Source organism: Cibotium barometz, chromosome 31 (assembly GCF_041138505.1).
Source record: "Cibotium barometz isolate CiBa-2024 chromosome 31, ASM4113850v1, whole genome shotgun sequence".
Taxonomy (NCBI): Eukaryota; Viridiplantae; Streptophyta; class Polypodiopsida; order Cyatheales; family Cibotiaceae; genus Cibotium; species Cibotium barometz.
The window spans coordinates 15,172,174-15,193,395 of NC_141076.1; the positions used below are offsets into that span (position 1 = coordinate 15,172,174).

Here is a 21,222-nt window from a genome sequence, read left to right on the forward strand (position 1 = left end):
GGTGATAGGCAAGAATTCTAATCCGAAACAAAAGCAGAAGCCATAATAGTGGGCAGGGAAGCAAAGAGTCTGTGAGAAAATCACCAAGTTGGTGTAGAGTGCACAAGGTATGGTACAAACAATGCACTAAATCCCTCTCATTAGAGAGCATGTGGATGTGGATTCGAATAGGACAAGCATGGTCAAGAAGAGGGAAGAAATTACAACAAGAAAGAGGTCACTATGCAATGATAAAGAAACTGAATAAAGGATGCTGAAGTACCAATCGGAGCCCATTACAACCTAGAGAAGTAGAATGAAAAGATGCAGGGAGGAAGAGAGATTGAGCTCTTTTACAAGCACACACACACTCACACAAACCCTAGAAGAGAACACACAAGATGAGAGGTTGAAAAATGTTCTTCTTATGCCATAACTTAGTGGGGTGGACTAGCAGCTGGTGTAGTACGATTGTAGAATCACTGGCAAAGATCTATCATGTCAACATCCTACCAAACACACTAGTGATGTAAGTGGCAAAAACGATCACCCATGTATTTCATGAGTGTCATCTCATGTTGATCTTGACATCTCAACACTCCCCCTCAAGCTCAACTCTATCTTTAGGACTCCAAGCATAGTCCGGAATTGATGAAGCTTCTCTATTCCTAGGGCTTTCATGAAAATGTCAGCTACTTGCTCCTCTACGCTAACATACATGAGATCAATGTCTCCTGCTACTAAAACCCTCTCATTGATGAAGTGATAGTTGACCTTTATGTGTTTGGTCCACGCATGAAAAGTTGGGTTCCTTGCCAACTGTATATACTACTAAGATTGTCACAATACATGATAACATGTCTGTCAACCTGCATCCCCAAATCACCAAGTAGCTTGCACAACCAAGCTACCTCACATGCTGCTATCGCAACACCCCTATACTCAGCCTCTGTACTCAACAAGGAAGGGATTGGCTTCTTCTTACTGCTCCATGTCACAGAGGCAGATCTCCTATCTACAATACTTTCAGCCTAATCTGCATCCGTGTATCCAAACACCTGCAACTCTGTACTAGCCTCATAAAAGAGACCATAGTCTACCATAGACTTGACATAGTGCAATGTGTGCCTCATACCATCCAAATGTGGCTTTCGTGGAAGCTACATAAGTTGACTCTACAATCCAACTATATAGTTCAAATCTGGCTTGGTGATCATCATGTAAATGAAGCTACCCACTATCTTCATGTACATAGTGGGGTTCTCCATAATCTCACCAGCAATTGCACTCAACTTGCCATTTGAATCTAATGGCATAAAAATTGGCTTACAACTAGCCATACTATATTTGGACGGCATGTCTAATGCGTACTGCCTCTGTGATAGCCATATGCCCTTAGCCAACCTAATAACCTCAATGCCAAGGAAGTACCTCAGCTCACCCAAATCCTTCATGTCAAGTTTCTACTTGAGGAGACATTTCACACTCTCAACTTCCTCTCCGATGTCACCCCCAACAATTAAGTCATCCACATAGATCGTGATGACCACAAGGCCCCTATTACTCTTCCACACATAGAGTGAATGATCAGCATCTCCCACATGAAAGCCAATGGTGATAAGATATTGTTCTATCTTATCATGCCATGCTCTAGGTGCCTTTTTCAAGCCATATAAGGCTTTACATAGCTTGCATACAAAATCAGGGTAGGGTTGTTGCAAGATCAGAGTGTCCACTTTTGTCCAGTTTATGCTGGACTGGGACAATGCTTGGAGAGCAAATTTGGAGGGGCAAGGTACTTCAAATGAGATCAAGTAACTAATAAAAAATACACATGCACTCAAATTAACCCAATATAACTTACATTAATATAAATGAGTCTAATTAATCAAAAGTATGATGAAATGATTAAAAAATGATCTTTTCATACTTAGAATGATCCATTTTTTTTAATAGAGGCACCATTACAAGTACACTGGTCCCTATAGGTTTTAGATGATTTACATCAAAAATGTAATTTTACTAATTATATTATTAATATTTGCAAGCCTTTTTGATAGCTTGGAAGAATTTAAGAAAAGAGATCATTAAAAATCCAACCATTGAATTTGCAATTTTGACTAACCACTACAGTCTACTAATGTTTCATTATCTACCACTATAGTCTACTAATGTCTCAGTATCTGTCTCAGTATCTACCACTCTTTTGATCAACAATATTGAGCATTTTATGTGGTGATTATTGTGGGTGCAAAAAGTGGCACAAATTATAATACTTTAAAGACCTTGAAATATTTAAAGAAAATAGATATATAACTTAAAATTTTGTCAAAAACTTAAGTTAAGCTCTATATTGTGTGAAGATCTAAGGTCCAAAGTGGGAATCTCATATGAGTTTATATGTAAAAGATATTAGTATTTTATGGAATTAGACCAAATTTGGGACATGCTGGATACATTTGTACCTAAGGAAATGAGGACTTTTGACTATCGAATGCTTAATAAGATTATGCAACTATATTCCCAACTTTGCATATGATGTTCCAACAAAAGAACTTGAAAGGAAATTCCTTTGTTAGCTAGGAGAGATTGGCTACCGCTAAAGGTAAACAAATGGTTGTTTTTTTACTGTTTACAGGGTGCCTACGTGGACAAAACTGGCCACCTTGATCTTGCAACCACCCAATAACCCATACCTTCATAACTTGGTGGCTGATCCATATACACATTTCTTTCATATCATCATGCAAGAACAAATTATTAACATCCATTCGGTATAAACCCATCCTTTTGATGCAGCCATCACAACAACAGCTCTCACGGTTGCTATCTTGGCAGTGGGGCTGAATGTCTCCTCATAATCAATGCCATAAGTTTAAGCATAACCTTTAGCAACGAATCTTTCTTTATAATGATTGAGATAGCGGTGCATATCTGATGTTGTTGGGATGACCCTGGCTTAGAAGTGGAAGAATCCATGGGGGATTTAGAAGACATATCTTATGGTATCACATAAGTGTAAGGGAGGGGTTTTTTTTTGGAAGAGGAGGCTTAAGCTTATAAGTTAGGTGGTGAGGGGGATATATGGTGGTGGGGGGGGACAAGCGAGCAGGGGAGAATGAAAGTAGGGGTTTTATTTCTTCTTGTAGTTTACAATATATGATCTAGTGGTGTAGTTTGAAAACTTAATTTGTTTACTACTCTTTTAATCTGACCACACATGGAACAATTTTTGGAGAGTAGATTTAGGTCTTTGTTCTTCTATCACTTACATCAATGCTACTTACATGGGTTGCAACTTGTCACATGTATAACATCATTATCTGCTATTTGATTTTTAAACCTTAAATAGGGGTAATTGAATTTCATAATTGGGACTCCTATACTTAGAAAGGGGTATAATTTATTTTTTAGAGGAACTTAAACAAGGGGGTTTATGAGTTTCATGCATGTAGGTGATGTCTCCTTTCTATGGAAAGTGATTTCCCAGGGGAAGAATCAAACATAACTAGAATACAGACAAGATCACGATCTGCAAGGGGGAAAAAAGGAATGCATCTCAGTCTCATAGGAAAAGACAAGTTAAACCTAGCCAATTGACCATTGCATGTAGAAGGACTAAATTACTTTGAAGTTGTAGAAGATGACACAAGGAAGATAATATCCTGAAAGAAAATCTAGATCTGTTGTCACTTTTTGAGGTGGACATTGAAAGAAAATCCAAATCTGTCGTCACTCTTTAAGATAGACAATGAGTAGATTGTATAGAGATATGATCCAAAATTCTTGGTTGCTCATCTTGAGGTGATCCGAATGAATAAAGTACAAAGAAAGATGAGGAGACCACTCAGAACAATATAATAGAAATACAGGATGAGCACGAGAAGACCATGGTTGCTCTCAAGCTGGAGGAAGACTAATCAAGGAGGTGGAACATAAAAGATCCCTGTCCCCTCGTGCAACAAATTCGGGGGTATTAGCAGTGGAAGTGGCACTTCTTGCGCACAGTAGAGCCTCTCACTTGGGGCCTCGCCCACACGGATATCCGAACAAGAGACTGATCCCTCGGTTCTTCCAAAAACTGAACCCGAAAGACCTTCCCTCGCTCAAAAAGCACAGGCGATTTTTCTAGGATTTTTTTATTCTAACGTACTCAAGAGCCTTAACTAACCCAATTGATCCGACCGAACCTGTAAGTCACATGGTCAAATCAAGGAAGAAACTTGCACTTTGATCATAGAGACCAACGCTTTTTTCCTCATCGAGAGGCACAGCCGTTGATGCTTTTCCATAGAACAAGACTATCCGAGATTTACCGTACCATAATAGAATTTAGTCTCATTTTAGGGATCCATCAATCCATCCAGTCTTGTGGGTTAGCCAACCGCCCAACCACTATAGTGATAGAATCCATTTAGGAATTTGGTTATGTTTTATCCCGGGCACCAGGGAAAAGAGTTCATTGGCCCCCTAGCCGGGCACTTCATGCAAACTTCAAGATAGTCACACCACTTACACACCCAATATGAAATTGCCTATTTCACAGATTCAACTGACTTTAAGACAACCTTTTAATGAAACCATAGTATCACTGATCATAATCCTCCCAAATATCCGGTTGAATTCTAATTTCCAATCATTCCTACATCGGTGTACCTATGACATCATTGGCAACCAGAACGCTCACCACCTATCCACTCAGGGATCTTTTCGATAGTTCCTAGCTCATAGTACCTAGAAATATATTCACTTATAAAAATCCAGATGGACTCTCCGTTGAAGATCAGCAAGATCAACAAACAGATCCATATAAAAGAGCCATGGACTCATCACCCTCTAGGATCCTTCGCAAGTCAACCTTGGACAACCCATGTGTAAGCTTTCATAGGTAGCGTGATATGATGTTAACTTTAGTAAAAAAGGATAACTACAGAGGAGGGTAGGTAGGGTGTTCCTTTTTTGGCATGCACCGGGGAGGGAGATTTGGGGGGGATAATCTAGCTACAATATCACATCCATAGTTCTCTTTATGTTACTTTTGTAGCATCCCACATATACCCGCTCCCTTCTTTATTATGTTGTCAATTGTAGAAGGGTCCAAGTGGGAGTTCAAGAGAGTGGTCACAACAACCAAGTGTACACACTAGCCCACGCAAACTTGTTTTAAAGTAGGTTAAATAAAAACACCTAAAGGTTATCTAAGAGCATCAAAATTTTCCACAATGGATATAAGGGTTGCAAATAAAAAGATAACAAAAAGCATGTGTTTAAAAATTTACAAAGGATGCTTTTTATTTATTTTGAAGTATGATAGCCATAACTACACATATGTTTAATGGTCCACATGAACAAATATGAAACTAGAGGGCTAAATGGAAAGAAAATATTCTAGAAAAAGTTCATCCATACTACCTTTCTCAGGTGAAAGTGGTAAGCAAGATTAAGACCTTACTTCAAAGATACCTCTTTGGGGCATTCAAAAAAAATAGATATACCAAGCTTCCAATATTAAGCAAAATGCACACAAACATATTTCAATCCACATATTATAATCTAGGTCACCTATATAAAGGGCTTTATGATAAATAATCCATCCCAAGGAGTTTATCTTGTTACTTTTCCCCTTGTGGTTGATCCTCTCATGTGTTGTTAAACTTTTTGAGGGGATAACTTTCATGAAGAGGATATGAAAATTCAAATATAAGTTTCATTTAAACAAAAAATACTTATTTATAAATCTAACCCTTTAGGGTGAAGGGGGGAAGGGGACTAAGAGTAGTCATCAAGGCAAATTTAGTTCAAAATAAAGATACCTTTAGCTTTTTGGACCAAATTCCATTCCTATTTTTCTTTTTTTATTGAAGATTTTTTAGGTACGTTGACTCAGTAATTCCTTTAATAAATATGTTAGGTATGGAACCATGAATTCTATGTTATGACTTAAATCCACTAACCACTAGTCTAAATCACAACGAGACACTCAAGGCCCTATTATTTCAGTCTACTAGAATTAGATTCAATCTAGATTCAATGCTACTTTATAAGAGAATTCTTTCAAAGGTGGGCCATAATGATTTTTATATTAAAAATAAAAGAAGATTATTTATCATTTCTAGGCATATTGAAAATGTCTCAAAAAGATGATGTTTTTTACCTAAAGGTATCAAGTTAATTCATTTGTTCAAAATAAGCTATGTTTCTCTAAGGTCGGTGCATTTTATCATAGATAAAGTTAAAGTCTACTTTATAGATTTTTGATAAGTTATATGTTTTCATTTGTAGGTATGTTGCAAATCCAAATTTATGCAATAGCACAAAATGTGCATGCCCTACAAGCTCATCTTTGGCCTCAACAACATCCAAAAGAAGTAATGCAAAAAAGTACATATATGTGATTGCATGTTTGGTAGTTGTGTATATACCATCGATGTTGGTAATTCTCCTACTTTACAAAGCAAGGAATCAAAAGTTCAAAGAGCAAGTATCAATGATATCTATGGATCTGGCCAAGAAAGGTACGTGCATGCTATTTCTATCTATTATTGTTTCATGTATATAAATATAAACTAGTGCTTAGCATATATGTTCTAGAACTTTGATTGCATCCAATATTCTAAAAAGGTTAGAAAATTTTAGGCATGGTGTATTTTAGGTTTGTTCTATTCTCTAGTAAGTTAATGTGTTAAGAATTATGAATTATAGGGGAAAGCGTAAAAGGAACCTACTTATAGTATCTTTGTGTTCTATGTTGAAATAAGAGAGCTCTAGCTTTCCTCTCCCTTTAACACCTAAGAATATCCACTTCCTTTTAAGTTTTGTTTTTTCTTTATGGCCTTTATATCTTTGTATAGAAGAAATTTATAATTCTCAATCTTGATGTAGATCGTGATATAGAAGTTAACTCTGCTAGGCCATTATGTAATCTTTTCCCACCCACATGAGAATTGAACTCAATTTCCCCTTCTTAGAGTCAAGATAGTATCAAGAGATACTGAGGAGATACCTCTTCATTTTTGCCACTTTTAAACTTTATCAATCTCAATCTCTCTCTCTCTCTCTCTCTCTCTCTCTCTACACACGTGCACGGTTTTCCTTGCTTTCGTTTTAAATCATTTCTCTTTTGTTGAGATGATCAAGAGGCATTCCCTAGAAACTCTCTAAATGTTTTATGCTAATAACCATCTTACATCATAATCCTAATGAGTAATCCCAATAGAACTTATCTAGTATTGTTGGAGATGGTCAAAGAGGTCGGTCAAATAGGTTCTCATCCTCAAAATGCCCATGTTTAGTCATCTAAACCTAATGCAATTGTATTGAACTCTTTATTAAAGCCCTATCTCTTATGAAAATGTCCATAATGGTTGACTTAGGCATGCATGTGCAGAAACACACACACATATTCTTTTGCATGCATGTGCACACACACACTCCCTCACAATGCACATAAACATGGGCCCATGTGTGCACATGCAAGCATGTGTGTGTGTGTACATGCATGTGTGTGTGTGTACATGCACACATACATTTAATTGCATATCGTGTAGGGAACATAATGTTTTTCAACACATTTTATTGTATAAAAGTTCATAATCTGGTTAAAATCTTCACATTGGTCGTCTTCACATAATTACCTAAGGTAGTGTTGAATCAATGTTATGATTTTATAGTATCAATATGTATAACTTATTCAATTTATGTTATTATACATCTAAATAAATATCACTAGGATCAAATATTATATTGCTAGATCAAATGAATATATTTAATATTCAACTCATATATACGTGAATATTACATAGTTTAAATATTATATTACTAGAATTGTATATAAGTTATTCAATTATACTATTATACATCTAAATAAATATCATATAGTTTAAATATTATACTACTAGATAAAGGGAATATACCTTTATATTTATATCTTTCTATCCCTTGAATTTAAGGGGAAACCTCAAAATCTCATTTAAAGGGCTCATGTTGAACCTTCATTTTCATGTGACGAGGTTAGAAGGGCATGCATTCCCATACATTTTTTAAAATGTAGCCTTTTGCCTGTTGGTTGGGTTCAAGATCATTGGCTTCTACAATTTGTAAGCTATAAACAAGGTACCATTTCTAATTCCTAAGCGATGACCAATACACCAAGGTCTTCTATGTGCTTGGGTTGAATATTTTTAGTTTTAAAATAATTATACACCTTATTAATATATATGGCTTTGTAAAGAATTAAAAAAATCTATAGAGCCCAAGTTAAGAAACTTAATGGCCAGAGAAAATACTATAAATTCTTTTTCTTACCCAAGCTTGTACCTTGTAAACCACTTTAATAAAACCCATCAAAAATTATTTTTTATAAATCAACAATATACATCCCTTGTTAGAGATTGTGTCTCTAGTACTTCGTAACAGAAACTTCAACCTTCTCTAGTGTTTGCAATATATGAACTTTACATGATTTAAGAAACTAAGAAATGTATATAGACACATACATACATATATACATACATGCATGCATTCATACATGCATACATACATACATACACACATAGTTCATGATAGAAATTGACATTGATTATTCTCGCTAGTATGCTTCGAACCTATGTCTAGCCATGACTATGGATTTAAGGATGAATTTAGTAAATGATTATATGCTTTGCCCATGGTAGAAGCCATTATATACCACCTCTTGTTAAAGATGCAACCTCATCCATAGTAAGGTTTATGCCAAGGTCTACAAGGCACACATTTGGTAGTGCAGCTAGAATATAATGAAAGTAAGAGAGAGATAGTCATGGGGTGGTCAGGAGGTTAGGTGATGTTTAGATGATGTATTTATAGATATTTTGTAATTGTAAAAATGACAATTCTACTTGTATTTTTTAGGTAGTAATGGCATGACAGATGTCCCGTTCATTACAAGACACTTCACATATGATGAAATAATCATTGCAACAACTAAATTCACAAAAAAAATTGGTGAAGGAGGGTTTGGAGAAGTGTTTCATGGGGTCCTACAAAATGGTGAGGAAGTTGCTGTTAAAATGTTAGCAGATGCTTCAAGACAAGGTTTGAAAGAGTTTTCCACTGAGGTATCTCTCTCTCTCTCTCTATCTCTATCTCCATCCACACATGCATGCTGTTAAGCAAATTTTGAGAACCCTAAAATGCATAAAATAATACTCGGATTGAATATAGGAAGACTTAGAGTAGAGTGAATGTCATGTTTTTAGCCAGTTCCTATACCAGCACCTCCCTCTATGAAATTGGGCTAAGAGGTATGTGAAAACAGTGGTGATGGTACTCGATACTATGCAAATGGGATAATTTTAGCCAAACATCCAATGACTTGTCCACACATGGTCATAAGTGCTTTCGGCACCAACTACTAAACGAGACGTGCATATGTAGTAGATCATCAAATTGCCACCAAGGCTATGATACCAATGTTAGGCCTAGATTACATTACAACCAAAGGAGTCACCTACAAAAAGGGATCACAACTCAGGGATACCAAGATCTGTGCTCAAAGGGCACCAATAAAATCTACACCTATCCTCAACCCTTCAGCTAACGCAATCATACACCTCCACACCTTCCAATCCGACTCAGCTAACTCGTCCAGCTATCCTCCCAAGTCATTTTTTAAAAACTTCAAACACCTTTTATCTTCCACCTCTATAGCCCAACTAACCTCCTCTATGACCGGTTGACTTGAATCCTCCCACCTAACACACAACTGACTATAAACCAAATCATATGGCTGATGCTGACTTCAGTACAAAATGAGTTCTCTAGTCTCTTCCACAATCCTCCAGCATCAGCTAACCTCAAACCCACAACTCTAGGACCTCACTAAACTCTTTGCTAACCCTCGATTGACCTTCACGTGCTTGACTGAATCCGACTATAACTTATTCAACTGTCTGAAATAGACCCGGTTGACTCAGTTGCCTCAACTAAATCATAAAATTTCACTTATATGTTCTCCGAAACTCCTTGAATCTCAAAAAATTCTATCCTCGAAAGGATCAAGCACTATGAACTCTCAATTAATAGTTTCTAGTTCCGTAGTTGACTCCAATCTGACTGCTCAAACCAAACTACCTCCACTAATTTAGCTAAGTTATACTTTCTCGATCTTCTCTATGTCCTTTGACACTTTTAGCCTCTCAAAACATTCAAGCCTCACCACGATCCAACACTATAGACAGTCAACTGATTTCACACCTGACTCTAAACCATCATTCAACCCACAAACTTGTCTGATGGACTACTGACTACTACCGAGACTACTGTGATAACTAACTATTGACAATCCTTTGACTATCAGATTAGACTCACAAATACTTCCCTCAAATCGAGACAAGCCAAACCAAGCCCTCTACGCCTTCAGCTCACTTTATCCATTAGGACCTCAATGGAAGGCTTCTTGGGCCCTTTTATTTGGCAATTTAAGGGAGTCAAACCTTTTCTCTTAAGAAGAAACGTTTTCTAATTAGAAGCTTCAAAACGGCTACTTTATTCGAATTTGAATTTTGGGGGGAAAATGGAATTTAAAATCTAGCGGATAAAACCATATCATGTAACATATCTATGGAAAGCTCTTGATGCGTAGATCACGGATCTGTAATCTCCGCTCAAATCGGAGCTTGTATGTAGAAGTTATGGAGGTCCGAAAATTGTAAAATTACCCCCCCCCCCCCCTTTGGGAAAAAAGTGCACCCTTTGACCACTCTTACACCTCTCTTAAAAACCCAACATTTCAGTCCACATGGCAACCCCCCATTTGGCTATTCCTTAATCACCTTGATTAGGCTTGGGCAAATTAAAGGGCCCAAGAAGACCCCATTCACTTCCTAATGTGATACTCACTTGACCTTGTTTGACTCTGTACCTTCTCAACTAATGCCAATCGAGTCAGCACTGATCCCCAGTCTTCAAATGGACATGCACATATGTTCTATCTCCATGAACTCAATCAAAGAAACTGATTTACTGTGACAAAAACATCAAAACATAAACATTTTACATTCATTCACAATTGACACAATCTAAACTCTTAGACCATCATATAGATAAAAACACATCTTTGTCTCAACAACCTTGAGATGTGGGCACAAACATAAGAAGAAAACACCAAAAAGCTCAAGGATCCCCCATAGGCAGATCTCAACCACAACTCTCTAAAGCTTTATCTTCAGCCAAACTTCCAACCTCACAGAATTCACTGCCACAAGCAGCATGTCTTCTTCAAACATATACAAAAACTATCTTCATCTGTAGTCAATAAAGCAATAATTGAGGAGGAACTAGTATGAGTCATGTCTCTAACAGAGATGTTGCAAAGAGAACCTAGTGTTGCACACACATCCTAGCCGACTCTTTGGTCTTTAGCACACTCTCTTCTTTGACCCACCAAACCTTCTCACACTGTTTTGATCTTCTCTATGCACTTTAAAATCTTCAGGACCTCCAGCCTACAACCTTCAAAGAAACGGACGTGCAGGCAACCATTCTTCTAGAGTCCTTTGACTCTCACTCTTTCTAGTGGTCTCCATAACCATCCATCTCTTGGACTCCCCTTGGAAATTCCTTCTTGGAGAGTCTTACTTGGAGAGTCCCTGAAAACTACCCAATTCTCCCTCTTCAACTTGTCACCACCTTGCTTCCTTCTTGAATGTTGCACTGTCTGTCTCCTTTGTTTGCCCATGCTCTTTCTTTTTTCTTTGTTGCACCTACACAAATCCACTTGGCTGCCATGTTGTTTTTGCCACCTAGGATCCTCTACACACCATCCTATATACACTTTATCCTCCTACACGTCATGCGGGCTCCGGATTCTCATCACAATGTCATCCTATAATCCAAACTACCAAATGATAAGTTTCAAACTTAATTAACAACTTGTTCCTAATTGATTGGAAGCCCCTCTTGCTTCATCATCTCAAGCAACATAGATATTCCATGCCTCCATGCATAGTCATAGGGTGGATGCTTGATGAGATTTCTCATCTTTGTTCACTTGGGTTTCCTCAAAATAGGCTAAAAATAGGCCTTTCATAACCTTTAACGTGTAACCACCCTTAGATACAAAAGGAATTTCATTACAACATCTTGTAATGAAACATCACACACAAATTCCATCACTTAATTATGTAATCTGATTGAGAATTGGATATTATTAGGTACATATTTCCTTGTGCACACTCTTACACCAGGAATCTCATGTCACAGATTCAGACTCTAGGATAGTATGTTCTTAAAATACTTATAACTTTTGCATCTTAGCTCCAATCAACAAGCCACTTTAATATAATAAATTCACATGACATAGATATTAACTTGATATTTTTTAAGTTTTGTTTCTATTTTTTATTTTTAGTTTTTAAAACTTATGAGAGCTAAAAAACACACTACTTTTTGTGCACATAAGATTGACAACTTACAATGCTTATTTTAGAGATTGGATGGTTAGAAATTAGATTAGGTTTGATGGATTGTGGGGATAAGATGAAATTCTAAATTCAATGGTGATCCACTGATCTAGGGTTCCTCAACCTACTCCGCTAGTTTCTCTTGAGCTTTCTCGACTTTCTCTAGAATATCCCAAATATACTCTCTAGTCAGCATGCCTCAGATAGTAGATGCAATCCATGACTCAATGAGGGGCAACTAGCCAGGGAGGTTATTTTAGATCTCATTTAGAAAATTAAGGAAATGAGTTTGAAGTCCCATGAAAGTTTTATGATTTAATACTAGAAAAACAATATTTATACATATTACTCCAAACTCATGTGGGTAAAGGTACTTGTAATGGTGAGTTTATAAAAAAACAAATGGGTTATTTTAGTTTGGGAAGCCCATTTTTTTCCCTGAAAAAATAAAAATCGTCATTTAATGTCCACATAAGTCTAGACCCAAGCCTATTCGGCTTTGTAATCTAGGGTTGGTAATGTGAAGCCTAAAATCAATGCCATGTGTAAGCCAAATTAGCATTTGTATACTAGGCTTCGTGGGTATGACTCTAACATGTCTATGCCACCTTGTCTCCATTTACCTTGGGGAGACTCCACACAAACATTATGCCACATCACCTTGCCACCATATGCATCTTGCATATAGGCACGTCCATTTGTGTCTTTCTACACACATTCATTAAAGAAAATTGAGCACACATATGTATAAGCTATGCATAAGGACATGGAGACAATGTGATGATTCACTTACGAAGTATGCATGGAAACATCTGAAATCATGACATGAGAATCCCCCAAAACCTTCAAGATCCAATCTTGCTACCTCTCATTATTACTTATACTTATCTAGGGTGTCAAGTATCTCGGCCATCACCTTCCTCCAATCATATGCTTCGATATATGAGGGCTTATTTCTACCCTCTTTAATCACATCTTGTACCGTCGACCTTCGATAGCTCGTAGTGGAACGTCCACTTTCTATTGGACTTCTCATATTTGTTTGGCTAAAATCTATGTCTTTCTTTATCTATGGTAACTATTGACAAAGTTTCTTGAGGATTGGGAAAGGTTGGGGACTCCTGAGCTGGGATGAGGAGTTTGTTGCTAATGAAGTGGACAGAACCCCTTGAGGTAATAGCAATCCTTGTCTTCATTTCCTCCTTTTTCACAAAAGGAGCAGTACCTCCTTTTTGGGAATTCATTGATGTTGTGTCCAAGTAACTGGCATATAGCACACCACAGGCCCTTCCTGGCTTCTTGTTGAGTCTGCAATTTCTAAATCTCCCTTTTGAGTTGGATTAGGGTACTTTCCTTACTCGGAGTTTTTTGGCTCACTTTGAGTGCATCCAACTCCCGCTGAACTGAGCCATCGGGTCATCCGGTTTTGTCACTATTGGATGTATAGAGCCCACATCACGCTCAAACATGAGTTATGCATTTTCAAGTTGAGAGGCTAGCTCCTGAAATTCCAACAACATAGTTGGTGTGGGCCAACTTTCGGGAATCTTTGATTGGGTGGGCAAGGCCTTATATGTCACCCCCACTAATGCACCATGAAGTCACCAAGGGTAAGTCGATAAGTGGGCCACCATCACTATGGTCCATGGCATGATTTTCAACGCTCTCTCCCCTGGTAGCACTTATAGCTTCCCAAGCTCTTGGAGAATTCAATCTTCATAGTTACTACTAGGACAGAAGGTGTAGAGGAACATATTCTATAGAGTGGTCCAGTCTACAAAACGGTGGATCAAAAATTGATTGAACCACTTGTCTATAAAGCCTTAGAGAGTGGATGAAAAGAGCAACAAGTGGGTGGACTTGGGAAAGGCCTTTGTCACCCACTAACGCACCATGAAGTCGTTAAGTGGGCTGACTTTCACGAATCTTGTATTGGGTGGACCTGGGCAAGGCCTATTTCACCCACTAATGCACCATGAATTTGTGAAGACACTAAGTCAGTAAGTGGGCCACTAGCACTATGGTCCATGTTATAAGTTTCGACACTCTCTCCCTGGAAGAAATAGTAGCTTCCCTAGCTCTTGGAGAATGTGGTCCTCATAGTTACCAAGATAGAAGGTGGAGAGGAATGTGTTCTTTAGAGTGGTCCAGTCTACAAAAAGGTCGGTTTGAAATTGATTGAAGCACTTTTGTACTACAGAGCCTTGGAGAGTGGATGAAAAGAGCAACAAAGAAGGCATCCTCCTTCTCAAGGATTGTCTCTTGGAGATGGATATGAACTGTTGGATGTGTTGATTCACATCCTCAGTGGATGATCCTTTGAAGGTTGGAAGCTTGACATTGACTCGGCCGAGCATCGTGGGGGAAAGGCGTTTTGCGCCAAGAGGATTGGCTAGACAAGAGAAACAGGAGGCATTCTTTTGCTCAAGGATTGGCTCTTACAGATGGATATGAACCGTCAAATGTGGTATTCACAAGTATGATCCTTTGAAGGTTGGAAGCTTGCCATTGACTTGGCCAAGCACCTTGGAAAGGGGTTTTGCACCAAAAGGATTCGCTAGACCAGTAGGGTTGTCTTGGCCTCTGACATTGTTACGGAGAGTGGGGTTACCAAGGTTAGGTACCAATAGGGAGAGGTGGAAAGTAATCCCCACGTGGTATGTAGTTGAACCTCTTTTGACGATGGCTGCATATTGAGAGAGGACTCTTAGATGGGCTCACTTGACTCCCACAAGAGGGTATATTGGGCATACAAAGAGGATGCAATGTGGAGGGGAGGGTGAGCTAACATGACTCTCAATTTTGAGAGTCCCACTAGGCATGCCAAATTTTAGTGTACCTATTTCCTAGCACACTAAGTGGTACCTCTTCTCTCGACAGTATGCCTGGAGTCCTAGATGGTCATGGCATAACACAGAAGACACTATGGAGCAGAATGCAACACAAGAAGAGACAAGACTGCAAGTGGAATAAGAACACCTGCACTATTCCAACAGCACAGATACATGTCCTTCAATATACTGTGCACATTTAGCAAAGGTCACAATAAAGAGGATGATATAGCTCAATTTGATGACAAGTGTTTATAGAACACAAGGTACAAACTCATACGCGAAGGATTTTTCTTCAGGATGATGGTGAGGGATGAAGGATAAAGGATGTCTTTTAAGGTGGGTTGGGGGATCATATATGCTTGAGGACGAGTTGGTGGCATTCTCTATCTCTAGAATACTCTTGGACCAGTGGCTTTTGGAGAATCTCCTATCTTTGGGAGATTCCATTAGAGTGTCAGTGTGGTGCCTTCAATACGTGTGCATGCGCTGCTACTTTGGGATGGTTCCTCTGGGGGGTTGAGCCACTGCGGTGGTGTTACGGTGTTACGGCGGTGTGACACTATTGTGGTGTGACATTGTTGTGGTGTGACATTGTTATGGTGTGACACCTTTGTGGTAGTGTAGCAGTGTGGGCATCCTTGGTGGCTACAAGCATCAAAACATTTATGCCTATTATCTTTCCTATGGATCATGTGGACACTCTAGTTAATCATGTGGTGACATTTTAGAGGATAGCGTGCATTTGGTTACTAATGCATCCATTGGCACACTTTGGATTAGCTATTAGTATTCAATGATGATGATGCTTTTGGTGATCCTATTGATTATGTTTTTGCATTGGAGGATCACACATATGAAGAGGGTTTTACACATGAGGTCTTGTTGCATATTTTGGATTGTGTGCCTATACACACATTGATGCAGTGGATCATGCCTTAGATGATCCAATCTATGCTTTAACTGATGACGGCATTCGTTCACATTAGTTCCTGCTGCATGATGTTGATTTTGAGATGTGTTTCTTTGGCTTCCATGATTATCTATATGACCCTGGTTTCTTTGGAGTTGGGACATCAGTTTCACGAGTTTCATATGCCACTTGAGATGTATGGTGATGATTACATGGCATACCATTTAGATGCACTTGTGATGTCTCTTGGTCTTCATCTACATGGACAATTTGACATTTCAGTTAGAGCTCTAGTTCTACTTGGTGGCTACTCTAGATATTAGTTCCATGTTATGGTTGCCAAGATGGGCATATGAGCTATCCCTTGGACTTGAGCTTCCTTTTTAACCTAGGAGCTATTATTACATTAGACTGGAGGGTTTGTGGTGCATACTACATTTGTCAATTTGCCAAGATGGGCATATGCCAAGATGGGCATATGAGCTATCCCTTGGACTTGAGCTTCCTTTTTAACCTAGGAGCTATTATTACATTAGACTGGAGGGTTTGTGGTGCATACTACATTTGTCAATTTGACCTAGGAGAACTTATACCTAGCTTCATCTCACTGACATTGGCTTATGATCCAAGTGGTTTGAGAACCATTTCTTTGGAGTCTACATGGCTAGGATTTACATTTCATCCATGCAATCATAATTGTATTGATTTTGCAACATTCATATCTTTCCCATTTGATCCTAGAACATATCAGACTAGCCTCATCAAATCAATGAGAGTCCTATATCTTTTCTATTTCACCCTGATGATCATGAGATTCATGTATTGATATTCTGCGATAGTTACACTTGGTCATGTATTGTAATTTTTGCATATAGTCTTTTTTTTTTTTTGCACGACCATCGTTTGATTTTGAGAACAATATCATTGTAGGAGTGGATGGTTTGTAATGAAGTAGATTTGGTATGCACATGCACATGGGGATGGGGCCCAGGCACTTGGGCTTAGTGTCATTTACATGTGTACTTTTGGGAGCCTTGGGCTATATAAGACATAGGGCTCATGAATATTATATCATTTTTACCCTTTTATGATATAGACATCTATGTCTTCTTAGAGCTCATGCTCAAGCTTCCATGGTGATCTTCATGTTGAGAAATGTAGTGCCAAAGTGCACAAGGAAGAGTTAGGGAGTGATAATGAGTAGCTAGGCAAGAGCAAAGTCTAGCATTAAGTCACATGAGTAAAAGAAATTATCCCACATTGATGTGCAAGCGCAAGGATGTACCTCCTCATATAAAAAGGAATAATTTCAAGCAATGAATCATATCACTTGTACACATCTCAAGCCTCTTTATGAGTACAAGTCTTAATCTTGTAACCTAATCTTGCTTGAGTCTATTGCACATACTCATCATCATGAGTGTACTCAGATATCATCCACCTTAGATTAGTTATGTTAATTGTGTTATCATTAGAATGGGATTAGAATCTAATTAGATAGGTGTCTTGTCATTAGGAGAGCTTGATCCATAGTTTTAACATGGTATCAAAGCTTGGTTTTTCTCTCCTAGATTAGTTTATTATTTATATTGCACATTATTAGTACTAATATTTATCATTAAAAATTCTTAGTGTGATTAAAGTTTTTCGAATCAGGGTCCTCATCTCTTTTCATCATAGATTTCCCTCCACATAGAAAAGAGAGTGCTAGTCAGTGCACATAGAAAAGAGAGAAAAAGAAAAAGCTTTACATTTACTAGAGGAAAAGTTGTCATCAAAAATTGACTAGCAAAGCATTAGAAAGTGAAACCATAAGCTCCCGAGCACAGGCATTTTGGAGGGGCGAATACATAAGCAACAGTGGAATCTCTTCAAACTTCCAAAGAGAACAACATACAAGATATTGCATCATAGAAACAAGATGCTTGCAAAATCAGCAAAAGAGCATCTCGCCAACTAAATTGCCCAAAAGAGAGACATATATATGCCTGCTATCACCAATTGCAAACGGAAGAGTGTACGGCGTGAACGGCAGTGGGTTAAGCACACATAGCAAAGAAAATCAGCATCGCTAATAGCAAGGCGATGCACACAGTAGAATCCGCATTAGTAAAGAAAGGAGCTGACGCACATACAGCAACACGGCAGAGAGAAGAGCGAGTCTCTCGTAGTGGTGCAAAGAGCTGCAACCGAAGGGACACTACCTAGCCCTACTGCAGCAATAGATAGACGATTCCTCGCCGAAGAGTACTCTACCCTCACGCCTTCATCAGAGTGTATCGACCTATGCTTTCTGCTCTTGTGGCAGCGCTTATTATCAGTCGTAGGAGCTGAGAGCACAGGCGATTGATGCCCAAGCTAGGGTCACTGAGAGAAAGGAGGTGTTGGAGGCATTCTTCCTCAGCAAGACGAGTGTGACTGAAATGGAGGGAACTCATGTTGGGGAAGTTCCTGAATGATGTCGGATGATGGCAGGCTGAGCAGCAGAAGCAGGTTCGTGGCTTGCAGGAGAGAGCAACAAAATGCTCTTCAAGAAGCACGAAGTGCAGAAAGCAAAGCCAACAATAGTGTGGCTTACATTGCACAATCTACTTCATCTTCACCCAGCAGGAGTCGAGAATCGGAACAGCCGACGGCGGTGGGATCTGCAGAGACGCTGAGGGTGTTTACAGACTACCCCACCCTTCGGCATGCCCATAGATTATGGAGGAAGGGCAAGATTGCCCGCCCACATCCGGTCCACGGCACAGATTCATTCAATGCACAATGGGCGGGTGAGGTCTGTAAACGCCCTGATGGTGACGAGTAGATATTGTTTTTGTCCCCCTAAAATTTAAGTTTTTTTTTTTGTAAAAAAGAGAGTATAAAGAGACTTAGACAAGGGGTTGTTCACATGCTAGTATAAACATTTAAAAAAGGATTATTCTTCGTATTTTAAAGATTACTTTAGTATTATTGCAAGCTAAGAGCGTTGCTAAATCTATGAGCATTTAGACACTAACATTGAGACTTAAAAACTCAATTGGTAAGACCTTTGCAAATGGCAAGCACACAGATGGAGAAACTAATTGGCAAAGAGCAAGAAGATCTCAAGCCAGCAAGAGCTACCAACAACCACTACCTTAACCAAAATCATATGTTGTAAAAGCCACCAAATGAGTAGGTAAATTATTATGCAAATGTAAAACACTTGATCACCAAACAGTAGCCAAAGTAGCACCTTAGGGGAGTGAAAATCGACCCGACCATCTCTAAAGTTAACTTCTAAGCTAGACAGTAACCAAGCCAAAGAGCCTTCGAGTTATCTAGCCAAGTTCGAAATGAGGGGGAGTGATAATATGTTATAAAAACAAACATCCAAGCCATAGAGCCTTCGAGTTATCTAGCCAAGTTCGAAATGAGGGGGAGTGATAATATGCTATAAAAACAAACATCCAACCACCTTAAGTAGCGCAAAGACTTGGCACCAAGGGGGGATGTTGAGCAATGTGGTGCCAAAGGGCACAAGGAAGAGGTAGGGAGTGAGAATGAGTAGCCAAAAAAATAAAAATCTAGCATGAAGCCATATGAGTAAAGGGAATTATTCGACATTGGTGTACAAGCCCAAGGGGGTACCTCCTCATATAAAAGGGAGCCAATTCAAGCAATGAATCAAGCAATGAATCAAATCACTTATACACATCTCAACCCTCTTATAAAAGGGAGCCAATTCAAGCAATGAATCAAATCACTTATACACATCTCAACCCTCTTTATGAGTATAAGTCTTAATCTTATAACGTAATTGTGCTTGAGTCTATTGCACATACTCATCATCATGAGTATACTTAGGTACATGCACCTTACATTAGTTATGTTAATTGTGTTATCATTTACGAATCTAATTAGGTAGATATCTTGTCATTAGGAGAGCTTGATCCATAGTTTTAACACCTATGTCTAGACTTCCATGCATATGATGTGTCTCTCGACTCCATGTTAACGAGTCTCTCTCTTTTCTCCCTTCTTTCGCCTATATAATGGGTGGAAGCCTCAATGTTTTTGAGGCTTAGCTAACTACTTTATGAGTATAAGTCTTAATCTTATAACGTAATTGTGCTTGAGTCTATTGCACATACTCATCATCATGAGTATACGTAGGTACATCCACCTTACATTAGTTATGTTAATTGTGTTATCATTACGAATCTAATTAGGTAGATGTCTTGCCATTAGGAGAGCTTAATCCATAGTTTTAACACTTCACCTATGTCTAGACTTCCATGCAAATGTGTCTCGTGTCTCTCGACTCCATGTTAACGAGTCTCTCTCTTTTCTCCCTTCTTTCGCCTATATAATGGGTGGAAGCCTTAATGTTTTTGAGGCTTAGCTAACTAGGTATCTGTATCACACATATTTTTAGGAGTTAGAACTAGAATGTAAAGACTATGAAATAGCCTAGTATGATATAATACCATGTAGAAGATGTTCTTGAATCTATAAACACACAATCTTAAAATGGATAATAACTCTATCTTGAAGCACATTATCTTAAAATGAATAGGTAGACAACTGACATGTAATAAATTATATACCTAATAACTTTATCTACTAAAAGCACACTATCTTAAAATGAATACCTTCTCATATAAAAGGGAGCCAATTCAAGCAATGAATCAAATAACTTGTACACATCTCAACCCTCTTTTTCTTTGAATTTTTGCCAAATAATTTATTGAGTTCATCCCATGCATCTTTTGCCCATTGTATCCCTGTGATGTGATGAATGATTTCATCATTTAAACTGAGTGCAATAAGTCCCAATGCTTTTTCGTTCCTTCTCTTCCACTCATTCCTCTCAGCTTTGGGCATTCATCTCTTCCCTCAACTAGCCTCCATAGATTTTTCCGCATCATCAGCAGATACATGGTTTTTGTCTGCCATGTGTAAAACTATTCTCCATTAAATTTGGCTATCTCTTGTGCTGTACTCATGATAATGTGAAGTCTTACCTTTTGATCCAATTTCAAGATTCAAGGGTAGTGTCTACCCTTTTACAGCTCAATTTGGTGTTTAGGAG

The 21,222-nt window shown here is 38.4% G+C and overlaps 1 protein-coding gene across 3 annotated transcripts in view; it reads left to right on the forward strand.

Annotated features, from left to right (window-relative positions):
* The window catches only part of LOC147620541 (putative LRR receptor-like serine/threonine-protein kinase At1g67720), a 119,598-nt gene that overhangs the window by 72,973 nt on the left and 25,403 nt on the right, over positions 1 to 21,222 (forward strand). For all 3 annotated transcript variants that reach the window (XM_086824765.1, XM_086824766.1, XM_086824767.1), the window contains exons 9-10: positions 6,262 to 6,494; positions 8,869 to 9,074. In XM_086824765.1, coding sequence (XP_086680891.1) covers positions 6,262 to 6,494; positions 8,869 to 9,074 — 439 coding nt within the window. The remainder of the gene's footprint in view (positions 1 to 6,261; positions 6,495 to 8,868; positions 9,075 to 21,222) is intronic.